Raw genomic sequence first — 18,903 nt, 5'->3', positions numbered from 1 at the left:
TTCTGGCACTTTTCTATTCACTTCATATCTTGTTGTTACCAACATAAGTGCCTGCTCCACTCACTTTTCTGAATTAATAAGCCATCGATTACCACTCTGACTGTGTGGTGACACCACATCACATCTCATCAATTTCAAGTCAATCAGGGTTGTTATTAAAAATAATCCTTTTCACTGCCGAAACAGTCCGGATTTCAATTTTAAAACTAATCAAACTTTTGAAATAAAAAAGTGTCAAGCATCCAATATTTACAGAAATAACAGACTTCAACTCACTGAACTGTCAACAGCCAGTCGCCCTTTTTTATTTTTTGCCTTTACTTTTACTTAACTTAGGTGTGCTTTTGTGATGGCATATATTACAAGTACAAGGCTTTAGAATAAAATAGTTGCCTTGTTTCACCAACAAATTCTTTGCAATATTTGTTTTCTTTAGTTTCTTTGTCATTGTTAATTTTTAAGAATCATGTGAACTTCATATTCGCAGTTCAGTCAGTAGGTGTAAGTTGTACCTACTGGGAATATTGATTTCACGGTGGAATCACTATTCGCAATAGTAGAAGCGCTCTCCCGTCTCTGAAAATTAGTCGTTGTCCCCTCACTGAACAAGGCTTGATAGCACTTTTTTTTGGAGTGGTGGATGGCATAGATTACAGAGCTACCCTCTCAAGGCCAGACAACAGTAGGGTCATGGGTTGCCCCCCCCCCCCCCCTATCGCAAAGTTTTTATTTTCTATTATCTTCTGTCACTTTTTTACTCGTTTCTGTTATTAAAGAGACAAAATCAAATGAAAGAAGAATAAAAAAAATCACACCACCTCTGGCCACCACTAAATCAAGAATGTGACTCAATACCATTTGACCACTTAAATTACATTAATACCTACAAATAGAGGAGAAACATTTCATCCATTGGTATTTTAATTTTATATTTAGCCGGCTCTATTATTTCTCTGAACGCTCAGGAAAATAAACTTGAACTCTATGTCTCCGAATGGTCGGCTAGCCTCCAGTAGCTTTTATGGGTTACAGACGTGATGACGATGCAAAAGTAAATGCTCAAACGGAGTGTCTACATACACAGCAACCAGGCACCTAGCCTCAGGATACACGGCGCTTTGGGAGGGAGGGGCGAGGGGGCATTGAGCTCGGTGCACAGTAACTTAGACCTTGATCTTGTCTTTCTTACCCCCCCCCCCCTTGTGTGTGTGTGTGTGTGTTTGTATGTTATAGGCAGAACGTAAACAGATAGCCAAATACCTGATTAAAGTGGCCAAACAGAGTCTATAATTTGGTATAAGACACCCACCACCTGATGTCTTGTCATTAGCCTAGGCTTAGTGAGAGACAAATCCTACATGTATTTGCAAACCGAGTAGAAAGTTTTCGTTTTACCATGAGATGCGAAGGGGAGGGGATGACGCTATGACAAGAGAGAGAAGGGGGGGGGGGCATGGGGGAAGATGAAAGAAACAATGGGTCGACTGATGACATAGATCAAATGGGTGATACAGAGGTGCTTTACGATGCGCGGTGTGTGCAAGTTTAACCTCTTAACAGTTACACTGATTTAAATTTTTTTTTTTTTTTATCCAGATAATAGTTTCCCTATTGTTGATGAAGAATAAATCGTTTCCACCAATTAAGCTCTATAATCGCACAGCTTGTCTTTTTATGATAACATTAAGACTAAGATCTGGTGTTAGGTTAAATTATGATTGAAGCTCGTCTTTAATGGGTTAAATTGTATTCTTTGATTTTTTTGAAATAACACGCACACACACACAGGATGAGAGAGAGAGAGAGAGGCCCATCCTTTGTTTGTATTGCAGCGGCAAACCAGTTACCGTTTACGTAGATCCTGAGGCTAGGTGCCCGGTTACCATGTACGTCGACACTCCCTTATCAAAAAGTTGTGTTATCACGTAAATGCTCAAACAGAGTGGACAAGGATCGTTGTTTACAAAGACGGATTTTATCAAAAAGTTGTGCTATCTCGAATACTCCATGGCGCGTTCACTTTTGCACTTCGCGCTGAACTATCAAAGAGAGAACAGAAGTAAACCTAAATAACAAAGCCAAAGTCTCAACACTGGAACAGAGGTTGAAAGACAGGAAAGCACAAACTCAAGATAGAAGTTGGGAATAAAAGACAGAGCACCCAAGAACTAGCAAAAGATAACACCAAAAAATGCATACACATTCACCATTCACACAGACACTCTCACAAATAACCCAAAGAAATCTTGAGAAGGGAAACTGTTAGGAGAAATAGAGATCAAGTTTGTTATCCCGAGCATTAGGAGAAATAGTCACTTCGTTTATATTTCTTAATTGTAGATCAAATAAAGGCCTCGGGAAAGAGTTATTTTGTGAAAGCAGAAAACTCGGCTCAAGCTCTTCAAAGTCAACAGATATCAACCAGTGCTGTAAGTAGATCATATTGTATATTTTACTTTACTGTTTAAAAACAAGAACTAGAAAAGATAAATAAATAAAATGTCCAAATGAAGGTAATGATACAAGTTTCTCAGGATTATGAATTATAAGTATAAGTTAGATGTTGTTAACGAAAACAATAAGAAAATAAAAAAACAATTTGTTTTGTTGTTTTTTTTTTGTTTTGTGTTTTTTATTTTTGTCACCTTGAAAAGCAAGGGTCGGACTAGAGTCAAGATAAAATAAATCTATGAAAGAGATCCACAACAAAATGTACATGACACAAAGCATTACTTCTGGGGAGTGGAATTTGTCTGAAGTTAGATTTTTTTCCTTCTGCAGAAAAATGTGCAAATAAATGAATCGAAAGCGTATTGGTGTGGTGAAATTATTTTGTTATTTTGGTCAAAAATGGTCAGAGTTGTTTCTTCAGTTTGAAAAGGGATTTAAACCTCTATTAACATCTATCAAGACAAATCATACAAATTAAGTTTAGAAAATTGTCATTTGGGCTTATTAAGATTTTTTCATGAATATTGAAGAGAAGAAAAAAAAAGATTTGGGTGCCAAATTTAGAGAAAAATTTATAAAAATGGCTCTTTGTTTTTAGGGTTTTTTAAGTCACTATTTTTATGCTTTATTTTATGATTGAAAAAAAACCTAATCTGAATCTTACAAACATTTTTGTTGGATTTTTTTTCTTATATTTTTTTCAAGGATTTATTGTCTATATTAGCTTAAAATATTTTAATTAAGAATTATCTTGAAATCTTAAAAAATGCATATTTTATATTTGTTATGTGACCTGATATTCTGCAGATTTCATTTGTTTTTATACAATAATACTTTTTTTTTTTGGTTTTATGGTCAAATGCAGATATTTCCTACAGGTTCTTATTGATCTGTAAATATGGCTATTTTGCTCAGAAATAGGCTCGTTAATAATTAATAATAAGAGTAATAATATTAAGCATAAGCATTATATTTCTAAATGCCCTATAGTGCATTTTATCAATTCTAAAGCATTATTACAGCATTAATTATTCATATTATTTTGTATCAATAAGGGTGGAAATCATGCATTGCGGTATGGATGGCATTTATTTTCTTTTTGTAAATTGGACAATCAGTAAAATTTACAGATTTTTATTTTCTTGTCTGTTGCCTTTGATAGGTCCGGAGAGTTCACTGCAATGCATAAATCAAAAATAGCGGAAAGCCAATATGGTTTTAACCCTCTCCTTACCACCTTCAGCAAAATTGTCACATTATTTACGACACAATATACATTTTTCGTATTCAGACTTATTTTGTTCATCACAATCTTTGAAGAATTATCTTTGTTTAATTAATAGGAACATAAAGTTGCTTTGTAGAGAGCTTGTTTGAGTTTTAAAAATTCTCCTGGGTAAGCCCGCCATTTTGGGAAAATACTGAAAAGGATCGGTAAGGAGAGAGTTAATAATAAGATTAATTATAATTTGTTACTCAAATTTTTTTCTTTCATTATCTTTAACCAGGAATCAAATGCTGTTGTTCCTTTCCAAACTAGCAGTGATCATTTCTGTTCAACTTGTCGTGTCACTCTGACCTCTGCAGTGCAGGCCCAAATGCATTACTCAGGCTCCAAACATCGTCTCAAACTTCAGATGCTAGAGCGTAGGTTCATATTTTGTTGTTGTTCATTACCTTTGTCTGCTGTTTTCCCTAATTCTTTTGAAATGTAAAATATACACCATATAAAAACTGGTCAAATAGTCAAATATATGAGATTGGGGTTAAATTTATATGCTTCGAGGTTGCAAGTTTTCCTTATATTTACGGAATTCAGTGTGTTATAAACCCTCAGTATATTTTTCAATTAGCTTCTAAATGGAACTAATTAAGTACAAAATATATTTTTACTGGAGTTCAGAGCGGGGTTGGTCTATGTGTTTGCGTAAAAGTTCAGTTAATGTTTGCCTCCTGAATTGGCAATCCAGATGCTTCATTAGGATAAGGGAGGATGACCATATATAACAGTTCAGATCTCAACAGCTTTTCCTGAAGGCCACTGGAGGTCCTTCTTCTTAAGTCAGAAATATTATGATTGGAATTGATGCAACAAAGGCCCCATACCCTTGCAAAGGAAAGAGAGCGTTTTAGAGATGATTTTCTTTGTTCATTTACAAGGATTCGGTTTAGGTGAGATGTACTGCTTCCAACCATTCTCAGGTGTTTTTTGTTTGTTTTCAAAAATCATTTGGCATCCTTGATTTAATTACTGTAACAGTGAAAATCTGAAGTTGCCAGACTTGCCAAATCCTTCTAATTATTCATACTTTTAGAAAACTTTAGACATTGTCTATATGAAATTACAAAATCATTACAGTACATTCGCAAAAAGTTTCAGGCCTGTATATCTTCTGACAATTGTTGGATTTCCGACAGTACAACTTAATTGATAAATTCAATGCTTTGTCATGAGACAGTCAGGGCTTGTGTCCTCCGTTACTATTTGACCCCCTTTTTATTCTCTAGGGGGTTTTGTAATATGACCCTTGCTTTCGGATTGGAAGGTCCTGTTGGATCCTTGGAAAATGCTCTTTACTCGCATTCTATCACAGTACTCTTGTGCAAAATGAGAACTTGGCCATTCACAGTGTTGTCTGTGTCGAAGATAAAAAAATTTTGTAATATTGCCTAACAGGCGTCGCGTCTAATTCTACTTCTTACATGTTGCTGTTGATCAGGGACCCTTTGTAAAGTGCTTTGAGCATGTTTAGTGGATATTGCGCTATATAGAAGCTCAGGTTTATCTGGGTTTTATAAAATCAATAGACATATTTTATATTGTATCATTTGATTACTTTTGGACTGTCTATTACATTTTCTGCAGCAGAACATGTCATAGTCAATGACGGTAAGTTGATTCCAATTTTTTGTCTCAAAATTCCCCCTTCTTTTTAAAATTTTGATTTCTCTTTGGGATAGGAACCTCGGCTTCTTATTTTGACAAATTAGGTTTGGCAATTCTACATTTCTGATCTTTTTGATTTTTATTTGACATTTTGGCATATTCTTCACCCTGACTGACAACCAGATTGAGGCAGTGGATTGTAAAGAAGCAAGTTTGCACCAGAAAAAATGGCAAATACACACATTTGTATCAAGAGATTAAATGTTTTACTTATTGGCTGTAGATTTGGAGATAATAGTAATAGCATTTTAACCATAGTAGGAAAATTTTAAGAAGTTCTTTTTCCTTACTAAAAGGCAGATATTATGCTATTTACCTGATAAAATTGTACACCATTCTGAAAGAATAGGTCACTATAGTTTTTGTTTTGTTTTGTTTTTCAGAGCTGAAAAATCAAGGTGGTAACAATAGTTCCCAGGTAACAAAACATTTAAAGGTTATTTTAGTCAGTTTGCCAATTCAGTACACAAATCAAATTATAATCACTTATTATCCAAATTAGCATGATAGTATAACTGTAACTCGACAAAAATCAAATAAATTTTTTACTTCGGGTGATGATGATGATGAAGATGCCGATGATGATGGTTTTTTTGGGGGGTTTTAAAAAATTATTTGTATACTTATGGTTTATTTATCAAGGTTGCCAATTTTCCGTGTATTTACCTTAAACATAGCTCTTTAACTCTGTTTAATTCTGATCCTTGATTTCAGGCACCCGTTTTCTTTTGTGAAGTTTGCCATATTAGGTTTACCTCATCAGCCCAGGCGGAAGTTCATTATGCTGGTACCAAACATGCCCAGAAATGTAGACAGGCCGAAGGTCAGTGACCTGGCACCAGCCATATTATATTCCATATACAGTAATGATCAAATGTAACGTTACAATTTTGATATGCCCTCCAGAGCAAGGAATATGCATTAAAGGAAATTAAATTATATATCATGTTGAAGAAAAATTAAATTCTGCTTACAATGGTACCAAATATAATAATTTGTACATCACTCAAGGCTGCCAATTTTCTGTAAATTTACGGAATTTAGTATACTATATATTATATACCCTCATAATGTTTTCCAATCACCTGCTAAATGGGGGGAAAAAAAAGTAAATACAAAAGTCTTTTTACTGGAGTTCAGCACTCAGAAATGGGTCACTCAATGTGTTTTGTAAAAGTTCAGTAGATTTTTGCTTCCTGATTTTGCAAAATATGGTGGTTTGAAAGTAATCACTTGATAATCCCTTTATAAATAAATGACTTCCAGCATTGAAATATAATTATATGACAATTTTAGACACTGTTTCTAAGTTTCAAACAAATCCGCCTTTAAAGATTCTGTAATATTTCAATGCTGATGGTTTTCCTCAGGTCCGCGGAAATCCGCGATTTTTGAGCCAGAGGAGGAATTTCCTCTTTTTTTAAAAGTTATATTTCCCTTGATCAAATGTACTGGCAGTGGTAGATTTGATTTGTGGTGGAACAAATAGGTGCAGTTTCCCACTCTCTAGATGTTAGCTAGAGTATCATCTCAATTGCTCTAAAAATGTGTGTGTGGGGGGGGGGGGGGGGGGGGGGGGGGCGAATGATGTAAAATTAATGGGTCTTAAAGGCAATCATTCAAAATTTTCCTCCCTTTTCAGTTTTTGGCACCATCAGCACTGTTATTTTCTTTGTTCCCTTTAACCACCTATTGGAAAATCGTCACATTTGTTACGATTCAACCTTCACTTTTCTCATCCAGATTTCATTTCTTTTTGCTATAGCTATAAAAACTTGACATTCTGTAATAGAGCTCATATTGTCGAACAATATTATGTATAGAATGTGCTTGTTGCTTTTATGTTTGAGTAAGAAATGTCTGATTTTGTGTTGGGTGGGTGTGAAGTTTTGGGAAAAATTCTGAAAATGGCTGGTAAGGAGAGGGTTAAGATAATCAAATGAAATGAAATACAAAGCATTCAGAGGTTAACTTTGAATGTTGTTTGATTTTCGATTTTTTCATTTATTTATTTGTTTGTTTGTTTGTTGTCTGTTCCATTTCAGAAATGCGTCATGCCAGTCAGAATCCTCAGGTAATTTTGACCATCGGTGATGTGTTTAATTTAAATTTCAAGTTAAATTCTTATTGAAAAGGCAACAGTAAGATAGATCACTGTTAACAACGCCACCACCACATTATCTCATTCGCCTGTAATGTTTCATTTATCCTGTTTTGTTAATAAAGGGGAAACCCGAAACATCCATTTTATCTATTTTTGTATATTAAATTGAAGCTTACATTCAATTTCACATTGATATTAAAAAAATTTAACACCAGTTTGAGAATTTTGGGACACAAATATCAATTTTTCATACAGTGACCAAATTAAACTTTTAGAGACGACCTAGCCTACCAAACATTTTTTTTATTGTTTTATCAATCAAACCATTTTTCTTCTCCAGCCCGGCAACCTCCAAATGCCTGAAGAGGATGTGAATAATTCTTCTACATTTTGTCATACTTGTCGCATTCAGTTCACCTCCCCAATTCAGGCCCAGATGCATTATCAAGGGGCCAAACATAAGAATACTCTTAAATTAGTGCATGGTAGGTTTTCGACTACGGCAATTTGTTTTTTAAACACATTTTAAAAAATCCTTTATTATGTTGATTGATTTTCTTTTTTTTTAAAATGAAGTCAATTGGAGGGTTTCAACAATATAAGAATTATGGGTCTAAAAATTTTTATTTGACTTATAATGATTTGGGGTCTGGATAGCTCAGTTGGTAGAGCACTCACTTCACACGCAGTGGGACTGAGATTGATCTCAGATGCGGTTGAGATTTTTTTTTTTTCATGACCCCCCAGTACACCCAGCAATGATTGGGTTGCTAGGTCTGTTAGATCTGGCAGAAAGTACTTTGTGATCGTCTAGCGCCTGTCCAAAGGGTAGTCATCAATTGCTATTGTCAGTTTCACGCTATAGACACCGGGATATATTATGTCTCCATGGGCCCTTTACTCTAGCTTTGAGGGACTTTTCTGTAAAAAATTGTGACTGAAATAATTTATTGTCTTGGTTTTCAAAGTGTTATACTTGATATTTTGTTATGTCTTAATATCACAGCAACTTTACCTCTACTTTGTTCAGGTGAACCAAATGAGAAAAAAACTTGAATTTTAACTCAAAATTGATCAGAATCAGAAAGAGACTTTTGATGCAATTAAAAATTCTACATAAAGCCATGGAGCAGGAGTATGTCTTGGTTTTTGTGGCCTAAGATTGATAGTAGCAATTGCTTCCTACCCTTTGTATAGGAAAGTTGCCATGTGTTTTCCATCAGTTTTATTGGCTTCAGATACCAAATCACTGCTGGGTCTCGATTGCACCTTGAAAACCTTTTTGTTTGTGAGCCTGTTGCTCTAACACTGAGTTTTTAGGACTTTCTTTTCAATATCTTTATATTAATTCTACTACTTCCAATTCAACTTTCAATTTTCAGTTTACCTTACCCCAGCATGGTTACGATTTGTTTTATTTTTATGTTTTTTTTTTTGGTAATTTTTAAAATTGTTAATTTGGAGATGTGAGGTATTTACCATCATATGATCATTATCACTATTATTATTATTATTATTATTATTATTATTATTATTATTATTATTATTATTATTATTATTATTATTATTATTATTATTATTATTATAGGTTGCCAATTTTCTGTATATTCACGGTTTTCAGTATGTTATAAACCCTCAGTATATTTTGCAATCACCTGCTAAACGGGGGGAAAAAAGTACATGTCTTTTTACTGGAGTTCAGCACTCAGAAAGGGGTCTGTCATTATGTCTGCATAAAAGTACTACTATTACTACTACTACTACTGCTGCTACTACTACTACTACTACTACTACTACTACTACTACTACTACTACTACTACTACTACTACTACTACTACTACTACTACTACTACTACTTCTAATACTACTACTACTACTTCTATTACCGTCATCATTATTATTTCTATTAACAATACTGATATTGATGTTCTTTTTTTCAAATTTTTTAATAATTAATATTTTAATTTATTCTCTAAAATTCAAATTGTGGATGAATTTTGTATCATTTTTACCTTCAGACAGGAAGAGCGGGTTTCCTCCCGCGCCCACCCCACAACAGGAGGATGGGGAGCCCTCGGCCAAGAAGCCCAAATTCCTCCAGACTTGTGAGACATGCAATGTTAAGTTAACCTGCCCCGAATCCGCGGCCACACATTTCAGCGGATCAAAGCATGCCAAGAAACTGGCACTACTCAAGCAGTTTGGTAATGCTCCCCCTTTTTTTTTATGGAGATAAAGATAAAGGGAGTAACTCTGTCTCACGAATGAACAACACAAAATAAACGACGTTTCGGCCCTTGGCCTTTTTCAAGTAAACACAGAATAATATATATATATATATATATATATATATATATATATATATATATATATATATATATATATATATATATATATATATATATATATATTATATATATATATATATATATATTATATATATATATATATAATATATATATACATATACAGTGGAACCTCCCGATAAGGACATGCCACGGGACCGAGTTTTTATGTCGTTATCCGGAGGTGTCGTTATTTAGAGGTTTCCAAGATGGCGGACAAAGTGGGCGGGTAAGGCCCGCGGGACCAGTTTTTATTAACATTGACAAAACAAACAAAACATTGTAGTGTATTCCTCTTAGAGGGTTCTTGTGCGTGTCTGGATGAGACTTTTAGGTGATCTGAACTGAGTACACTGATAGTGTGCTCCTGGAATCTACATCTGTTCCCTATTTAAACCATTCCCCTTTGTCTTATGTCATTTCAATTGTAAATCTAGAATGTTTTTTACTATCCAATTTTCTTCCTTTTTACTGGCGCTGATATGACATAGATGTGTCACAAGCGCTGTAAAACCCTTTAAAACAAACAAAAACAGGTAATTCTGACGCTGCGAGTTAGATAAAATTCATCCTTTTCCTCCTCCTCCCACAAAAACACTACTACTACTACTACTGCTGCTGTTGCTGTTGCTGCTGCTACTGCTACTACAACTACTACTACTACTATCACCACATAATATCACATTTTCCAAGATTTTGTGTTTACTTGCTTACACTAACATTTATACCTTGGTTTTTATTAATGCATATCAGCCAAGATTCGTCAAAAAAAAGCTACGTTCTCATTGGTTTCAAAAGCTGCGTTCTCATTGGTTCAAGCAGGAATCGTTTTTATAAACTTTGAGTACTCATGCTCTGTATTTTTAGTATCAGATATCTACGAAAACTGCTGAAAATCACCAAAATGATGTCGTTATTCGGAGGTTTTATCAAAAAGCGCGTCGTTATTTGGAGGTTTTTTTTACTGATCTTAAATAGAAAAAAAAATCGGGACCAGGGGTCAATGTCGTTATCAGGAGGTTGTCGCTATTCGGAGGTGTCGTAATCGGGAGGTTCCACTGTATTTCATGAGTCAGATTTACTCCCTTTATCTTTATCTCCATTTTATTGACTCATTTAGGCACCTCTATTTATTAAGGGGGTTTATTTTAGTTTATAATCAGATATTTCAATGAACTTTAAAAAAGTCCTTCAGAGCCATTTGGCCCATGGAGCCAGAGTTTATTCCTGTTTCTATAGCGTGAAATGGACAATAGCAATTGCTTCCTATCCTTGGGATAGGATGCTCGTCTATCGCAAAGTACTTTCCGACTAATCTTACAGACACAGGAAGGGGGGGGGGGGTTCCGAAAAAACTCACTGCACCTGGGATCGATTACGATCCCTTTTGTGTGAAGCGAGTGCTCTACCAACTGGGCTATCAGGACCCCCTAATGAATATACACTGCATGGAATCAACGCTATTTCAGTTGGAACTCCCAAGGGACCAATAACCCTCCCTGCTCGCTACCTGCATGAGGTCATTGGAGTTCAACTGGTATTAGGCAGTGCCGTGTCCAATGGGGGCAATTATGGATATTTATGGTCTTATAATATGTCTGTATAGCGGGAAAACAATAACAGACTCTTTCACTTTATTATTTTGATTTGAAAAATCAGTTGTCTTTCTAAACATCAGTGAAGATTTGACATTCTTGTGGTTAATAGTTTTCTTTGAATATCAGAAATTGTTGATCTAATTTTAAGTGCTTGTAAATTATGGTGCACTTAAATAAAAAAGTTGTTATTCAAAACTCAGCGGCAGTATCTCAAGAATTTTGATAAATATCAAAAGTACATATATGCATCTATGTTCTGTGCAATATTATCATATTGGCAGTTGATTTTCTTGATTTATTCATGGTTTTGTAAGTTCTGTGTATTGTTTTTTACCAATTCCGTTCCTCTCAAACAGTTGTGTTGATCATAACAGTAAACTGATATGATTTATGTCTTTATGTGGTAAAATAACTCATAAAGATAATATTTTATTGACCAGTAAAGACTAAAAACTAATATTGTGTATGATTTCAATATCTCAATTTACTATCAATCTGCCTATCAAGTATGACCTCTTTACAAGAAAAAAAGCAATCACCCAACAAGGTTACTGGACATGCTACAAATATTGCAGTATCAATCATCAATTACAACTAACACTAAGCACTGGTACTGTTAAATGATTTGCTCAAACAGACGGACATAGTATGTGGACAGAAGAGGATTCAAAATTATGAAGGCATATAGTTTATTCCAAGTAGTAACCTTTTTCTCCTTATTGACCAACTACATTCAAAACGAACACACTATCCATATAGGTTATATAGAATCATCTCCTTTCTTCCAAGAATACACATTCAGTCATTGTCTTATAAAGTCATCTGATATACCATTGAACTCCAGTCAGTCAAATTTAGAGATAAAACAATTGAATAACAATCAGAGTCAAATCAGTACAACACCACAGGCATACCACAGCAAGATCATTTAATTTTTGGGAAATCACTGCCATATATATCTGGACGCTTCAGTCTATAAAAAGTTAAACACATTCACTTGTACACAAAAGGAGACCTTGAACTTACATTATATTACTTATTCAACATGCAAAAATAAGAGTAATTGAGATGGATTTCAATGACCTTAAACATTAACACCTAAATGACACTATAAAGTCGGCATTTTCTGAAACAACCACACAAAAGCAGTACCGTATACATCTTCAAACTATAATGCCTAACAGTCATAAAAAAAATATAATTTTGACTTGAATCGTAAGGGATTTAAGTATAGAAAAAAAGTTATCAAGCTATTAAAAAGTTGGTTTTCAAATGTGCCCAAAACTCATAATATTTAAATCAGTTAAATGCTTAAAAATAATATTAGTATTATTTTCGTCTAATGGTTTATATTTTATTCCTAAACTGATATTTGGACATAATTCATGGCATGGAATACTATGGGAGAGAACATAAGGATCTCACCAAGTCATGCCAAATATGAAATTTACAATAAAAAATTCATATCTTTTAAGATTTTACTGCCCGGACAACAAAACTTGGCATGTGTCAAGATCATCATTTTTACTTTATATTGATGCTTGTTTCAATCATTTTCTGCCGCTGGGAATTAAAATATTGATATGCAAATTACAACAAATTAATTTCATTGATAGCTCAAAAACCACTAAATTGACACCTCTCTTATGAGCAGCCTTAAGAGGATACATTATTATAAACCATGGCATATGATGAAAGAAACCTTTCCTTTGCTTGTGGTGAGGGAACAGTTTTCATATTTGTGTTATCAACTGAGCAATACCATGAAATATTGCAACAATTAATTACCATCAGCGGCATCACAGATTCCTACTGACCGCTACCTGTTCCACCCATGGGCTGACCCCACTAATGGGGTCAGGTTGACCTAGCACTGAAATACCGCTCAGAGAGGGAAATGCCACGCAGTGTATAAAGAACTATATTCATCTACTATCCTTGTTGCTCATTCTGTCTCATGTAAGCCAGTCCCGTCTACTAATGCGAGAAATTATCAGAAATACGAAATTTTGGTTGCAATTTCAGAACTTCTTGAGCATCTCAAAAGTCCTCAAAATGTTGAAGATGAAATTTGATGCCAGACTACATAATTTTAAGGATTTTGAAGTTTTATTTATTCCTTGTGAAAGTAAATTGTTGATTTGTAAATTTTGCTATAGCGATTGTGACTCCAATTTTTATCTCCTAAAAAATGACAATTTTTAAAAAGTTTTAAGTATGCAAGTCTCTGTAAGCAGAAATGAAATCTGGATTTAAATGATGAAACCATTGATTTCCTCATTTCTGGATTGGATGCTTAAAGTTAGGTCTGGAGCGGGTTCTCGATAAGGCCAGGTCAGGTGACTCCTAGTTTGTCACTCATGCAATGGGGATTTTGTAGTATTTGTACAATATAAACTTTAAAAAAAAAAATCCCTGCTTGTTTATTGATCTGGCGACAGACGATTTGATAGAGATGCGTTGCATTGTGCATAGAGCTTACTTTTCATAACCATTCAAATGGTGCAGCTATGTGGTCTAGTGGTATGACACTCACTCTCAGATCGGAAGGTCCTGGGTTTGAGCCTCGCTGGCACATAGTTGAGTCCTTGGAGAAGATTCTTTACTCACATTCTCTCACCGTACTCGGGTGTAAAATGAGTAACAGCGTTGTCTTTGTCCGAAAAATTGTAATATCGCCTAACAGGTGTCCTGTCCTACATGTTAAAAGTTGCTGTTGACCAGGGACCCCTTGTAAAGCGCTTTGAGCACATTTAGTGGATATTGCGCTATATAAAAAAAAGCTCAAAAGCAGTTGGGTTCTTTGTTCAATTTCGTGTATTCCTCTTAGTGGGATCTTGTGCTGGTGTCTGGGTGAGACTTTTAGGTGATCTCAAACTGAGTACACTGATTGTGTGTTCCTGGAATCTACATCTGTTCCCTATTTAAATCATTTATCCTTGTCTTACTTTTTCCTCAAGTCCTTTTAATTGTACATCTAGAATGTTTTTACTATCCAATTTTCTTTCTTTTTACTGGCGCTGATATGACCAAATTGTGTTACAAGTGCCCTAAAATCCTTAAAAACAATAAAAACAAAAAGATCTTAGGTTGACATCTTGTATTTATTTGTAGTTTTCAAAGTGTGTGAAGATGTTTCCCCGAAGTAGTTATGTCCTGTCATAAGCCTTACCATTTATCCCCATGGAAATAAGGAATTGGTTGTCTCTAGTTCATATGAATTCGAAATTTAAACAAATTAGTTCGATTTTCAATAATGGTGACTTGAGAGAGTCAAAAGCATGTGAACAAATTATTTTTCATTTATGTATACGGGATTGCCCTGACAAAATATCATCACATGTGTCTAAACTGATAAAGATAAAGTTAAACCATGTCTCTGGAATTTTGGTTTTATCGGCTATGTGATCTAGTGGTATGACACTCGCTTTCAGATCAGAAGGTCCTGGGTTCGAGCCTAGCTCGGCGCATAGTTGAGTCAAGTGTAAAATGAGTATCTGGCCATTAACAGCGTTGTCTCTGTCTGAAAAAAAATATTATAATTTCGCCTAACAGGCGTTATGTCCTGTCCTTCATGTTTAATTTTGCCTGTTGGTCAGGGACATCTTGTAAAGCGCTTTGAGCACGTTTAGTGGATATTGCGCTATATAAAAGTTCAATTAAAAAAAAAAATTCATTAATTCCCCTCCCTACAGAGGAAGGAACATTACCCAAAAACGTTCCCGGTCAGGCTAGAAACCCAAACAAGTCCGTGAGAAGTTATAGCAATCCAGGTTTCCCAAGACCATCTGGAGGTCAGGCTGGCACAGAGGGTAACAAGGGAGGTCATCTCTACTGCTCTTTCTGTGACGTCGGCATGAACTCTCAAAGTCAAATGGATGCTCATCGTTCTGGTTAGTAATGCAATGTAATGAAACACACCAGTAGTTTATCACAAAGCACAGGATTTTGTGGTGATTTTTAAAATTTATCTGTGAAACAACGCGTGTAAAATAAATGTCTTATTATACTTTATATAGCCATCTAGTTTGTTGGCCAGCATACTCAATGTCTCAATCGTTTCTATGTTACATGTTTGTGTTGAGAATATTGGCTATTAACTCACTCAATCCTAGAGATTTTTCTACTTTTCAAAATTGTTTTAAATAATATTTTTACCAATTTATTTATATATCGCTCTGACCAATTATTCATTCATTAGTTCGTCTGTTCATTCATGCCTTCTTTCATTTAGTCAATCATTTGTTCATTGCTTCAATTGTTGTTGTTATTCAAGTATTTTAATTATAATTTATCCCTCTATCTATCCATTAATCCATCCACATAATTCAGCTTTTTATTCCTTCATTCATTTTGTGATACAGGATCCAAGCACAAAGCACGCGTTGAAGGCGGACCCAAGCCACAGCCAAACATGATGGCTGCTACTGTCATTCAGAATTTTTCAAGACAAGAAATGACAACAGCTTTTTATCCTGCAATGGGGAACCAACAAAGTGGAGCATATCCCAGCGGTGGAGGAGGCCAGGCTGGATCGTCTTCATTTCACCAGTCAGCAATGGCAGGACCGAATGGGGCATACTCCAACCCAAACGGCCCAGGAGACCAGATGATGCAGCAGTCGGGCTTCCCAGCTTCATACCAATCTTATGGTGATGGTGGTCAAGATTTTAACAACTCATACACATACCCTCAAGTGTATTGATGTTGTAGTCTTATCAAGCGTTTTATGTTTCTATAAATGTTACGGCGAATGACATAATCAGTCTGATGGTGAAAAAGCTTGAACTGAGACATTGCCAAGTTTAGTTAGAAGGTCAATTTTTATCAAAAATGAGTTCTTGTCATAAATGATTAAATCAACCCTTTTTGTACATCTTCTGGAAATATCAAAGCTTGATTTCACTTCTAAATATTTTTTACAGTTAGTTAAGTTGAAAAAGTATGAAATTTTGAGAAAAGTTGCCAGATATCTTTCCCATACATCTGATCATAGCTTCATTAAAAGTCACCTGATTACTTCAAATAAAGATTAAAATGCTCCAGGGAGCATAATCTTTCAGAAAATACCCAAAAAAATGCAAATCCAAAATTTTTATCTTCCGACTGATTATGTCATGTACTGACACATATAATTAGTAAAGGCTTGCCAAGCATATTGATTTTAACTTTATTTATAAATGTAGATAATTTTTGAAAATCCAAATTTTACCAAAGCATTATTTGGATTTTACAATGTATATTAACTATTTTTGAGGGGCAAGCGGAAGTGTCTCGTGATGTTCCATAGCGTTATTAAGCGATGAAGGCTGTCAAATGCTTTTTCAAAGTCTGATTAACTTATAAAGATGCCTTCAATTCATAGCTCTATTCAATGATTTATCTTATTGAGAGAATACGGTTGGGGCAAGACTGCGCTTTCCAAAAGTCTGCCTGTTGTTTTCTTGGTTTTGATTGCATACTTGAGGATATCCGAACCAGCAACTACCTGAGCTCTAGCCCTTTGGTCTTGTGCCATGACGTAGAAGCTAGACGTCTTTTGTAGTTGTTCCAGGTGACTATAAAGTGTGTTACTGATGTTTGAATTTGGTGGGAGGAATGTGCATCTCAGGTCTTCAAGAGGTTGACATTCAAGCAAGTGGTGTTTTACTGTTTCATTGGGGTGTTGACATAGGAGGCAGGAAGGGGATGTGTCTTTTGTAATTTTGCTTAAATGGCAGTTGAGCGGTATGTGTTGTGTACTTAGTTGAAAGATGATGCTTTGCTGGTGTCTTCTGAGCTTATTTAGGCTATCAGTCTTTACAGGAGTGGTCATATGGGGAGATAGGTGAACACAACGTTGTTTATTTCCTTGAGGGATATTTGTTCTCCTTTGAAATGTTTTATAGTTTGCTCAGAAATGAGCTGAAGGGACCAAATGGGCTTTGTGTTTGTTTGGCATTGATGTCAATGTCAAGGTCACCCAGTCTTGTAAAGGTTGGCACAGAGTAATTTTCAAAACTTTTTTTTGACCTGCCAAACATGCAGTCTTCATGGACAACTATTTCATCTCCTTTTTATCCAGTCATATCAAAACGAAAAAGTATCCAGTCCTTGATACACCACCCTTTCAAGTTCAGTTCAACGTCTTTATCTGCACAAGATGAATTACCCATTACTGTAGGTTTTATACAATTACAATGGTTACTTTCTCCATTATTGTGTTATTGAGTTGAAATGGAGTCTTGTTTCTGCTAAAAACATTGTCACTATCATTTCATTGTCATCCTCTGACCTACTGCCGACTTCAACATCACCAATATGTTGTTGGGACAAAAGTTGACTTCCTTCACTACAGCTGTCACTGTCATCATCACTTTCATCAGATCTTGCTTCGTGTTCACCAGTTACATCATGACCATCATCTTAATCTTCCTCCACTACCATATTCAACACCTCACTATCCACGAGCATTAATCTTTTGGACGTTAATTTTGTGTATAGATCTTAAATGTCCGTCAGGATGGGTGAAAAAAAAATTATTTACCCTTTGAACCTTGGTTATTTTGGTGCCATTGGTCTCACCCCCGCCGGCCTCACCCTGCCATTTTTGGCCTTGTTTTTTAGCCACATAGTTGATTAATCTTTTCATTTGACCATATTTCTGACTAATTTCAGAGAAATATATACAAGTATATGGATTACGGGTTAAAGGGTTAAATACTTTTTTTTAAAAACAAAAAACAAAGATGCAAGTTTTATGGTCAAAGCTAAATTTTAAAAAATAATTATATATATATATATATATATATATGTTATGAACTTGACTTCATAACTAATTATGTTGAACTACAGAATAATGGAATAGCAAAAATCCTCAGTCGTAAATGTGGGTTTGCTGTTTCTCCAATGAGTAAAAGTAAAAACATTTAAAACTAATCAATTATAGAAATATTAAAAGAAATGCATTTTGGGTGAATAAAAGAAAGGCATTTTGGGTGGATAGATATTTTTTTTTCCATACAATTTTATTTTGTTTATTGTTTGTTGTAGGTCTGCTAGTTGTCTCCCAACAACCTCATTATGTTATTATGATCAAGTTATGTCTTTGAATGTCTGTAACATATGTTAGATTGCATTGTTTTCAACCTGGCAAAAGTGGGTAGTGTGTAAAAGTTTGCAATAGAATTATTATTGTTTTTGACCTTGCAACAGTCGGGGGTATGTAAAAGTGTGTGAAAGAATGGATAGAAGTGCTGTGAAATCAACATCTATGCTTGCTCTGATACCCATGTGCTGTTTTAATATATTATTATGTTGTCTTTCAACAAATCTTAGCGGGTGGTTGGATGGGAGCATCACCCTTGAATCATATACCTATGATGTTCGCATGGGTGTACAATCCGATAGTGATGTCGTTTCTTCTTCTCTTTACTAGCCTATCCTGCTTCTTTGGTTTGTGATTGTATTTTTGACAG

At 34.9% G+C, this 18,903-nt stretch overlaps 1 protein-coding gene across 1 annotated transcript in view; it reads left to right on the top strand.

The window, feature by feature from the left end:
- The window catches only part of LOC144956918 (zinc finger protein 385B-like), a 19,197-nt gene extending 1,024 nt beyond the window's left edge, over window positions 1-18,173 (top strand). The window contains exons 2-10 of the mRNA XM_078887743.1: window positions 2,341-2,429; window positions 3,960-4,098; window positions 5,782-5,816; window positions 6,113-6,221; window positions 7,444-7,472; window positions 7,843-7,987; window positions 9,522-9,707; window positions 15,142-15,339; window positions 15,811-18,173. Coding sequence (XP_078743869.1) covers window positions 2,341-2,429; window positions 3,960-4,098; window positions 5,782-5,816; window positions 6,113-6,221; window positions 7,444-7,472; window positions 7,843-7,987; window positions 9,522-9,707; window positions 15,142-15,339; window positions 15,811-16,151 — 1,271 coding nt within the window. The 3' untranslated portion in view covers window positions 16,152-18,173. The remainder of the gene's footprint in view (window positions 1-2,340; window positions 2,430-3,959; window positions 4,099-5,781; window positions 5,817-6,112; window positions 6,222-7,443; window positions 7,473-7,842; window positions 7,988-9,521; window positions 9,708-15,141; window positions 15,340-15,810) is intronic.
- Window positions 18,174-18,903: the final 730 nt, after the last annotated feature.

The sequence above is a fragment of the Berghia stephanieae genome, chromosome 11, assembly GCF_034508935.2.
Source record: "Berghia stephanieae isolate SIO BIC M18660-M18661 chromosome 11, UCSD_Bste_1.3, whole genome shotgun sequence".
In the NCBI taxonomy this organism is placed as follows: Eukaryota; Metazoa; Mollusca; class Gastropoda; order Nudibranchia; family Aeolidiidae; genus Berghia; species Berghia stephanieae.
The sequence above is the reverse complement of the archived record's forward strand: the minus strand, read 5'-3'. Positions and strand labels throughout refer to the sequence as shown.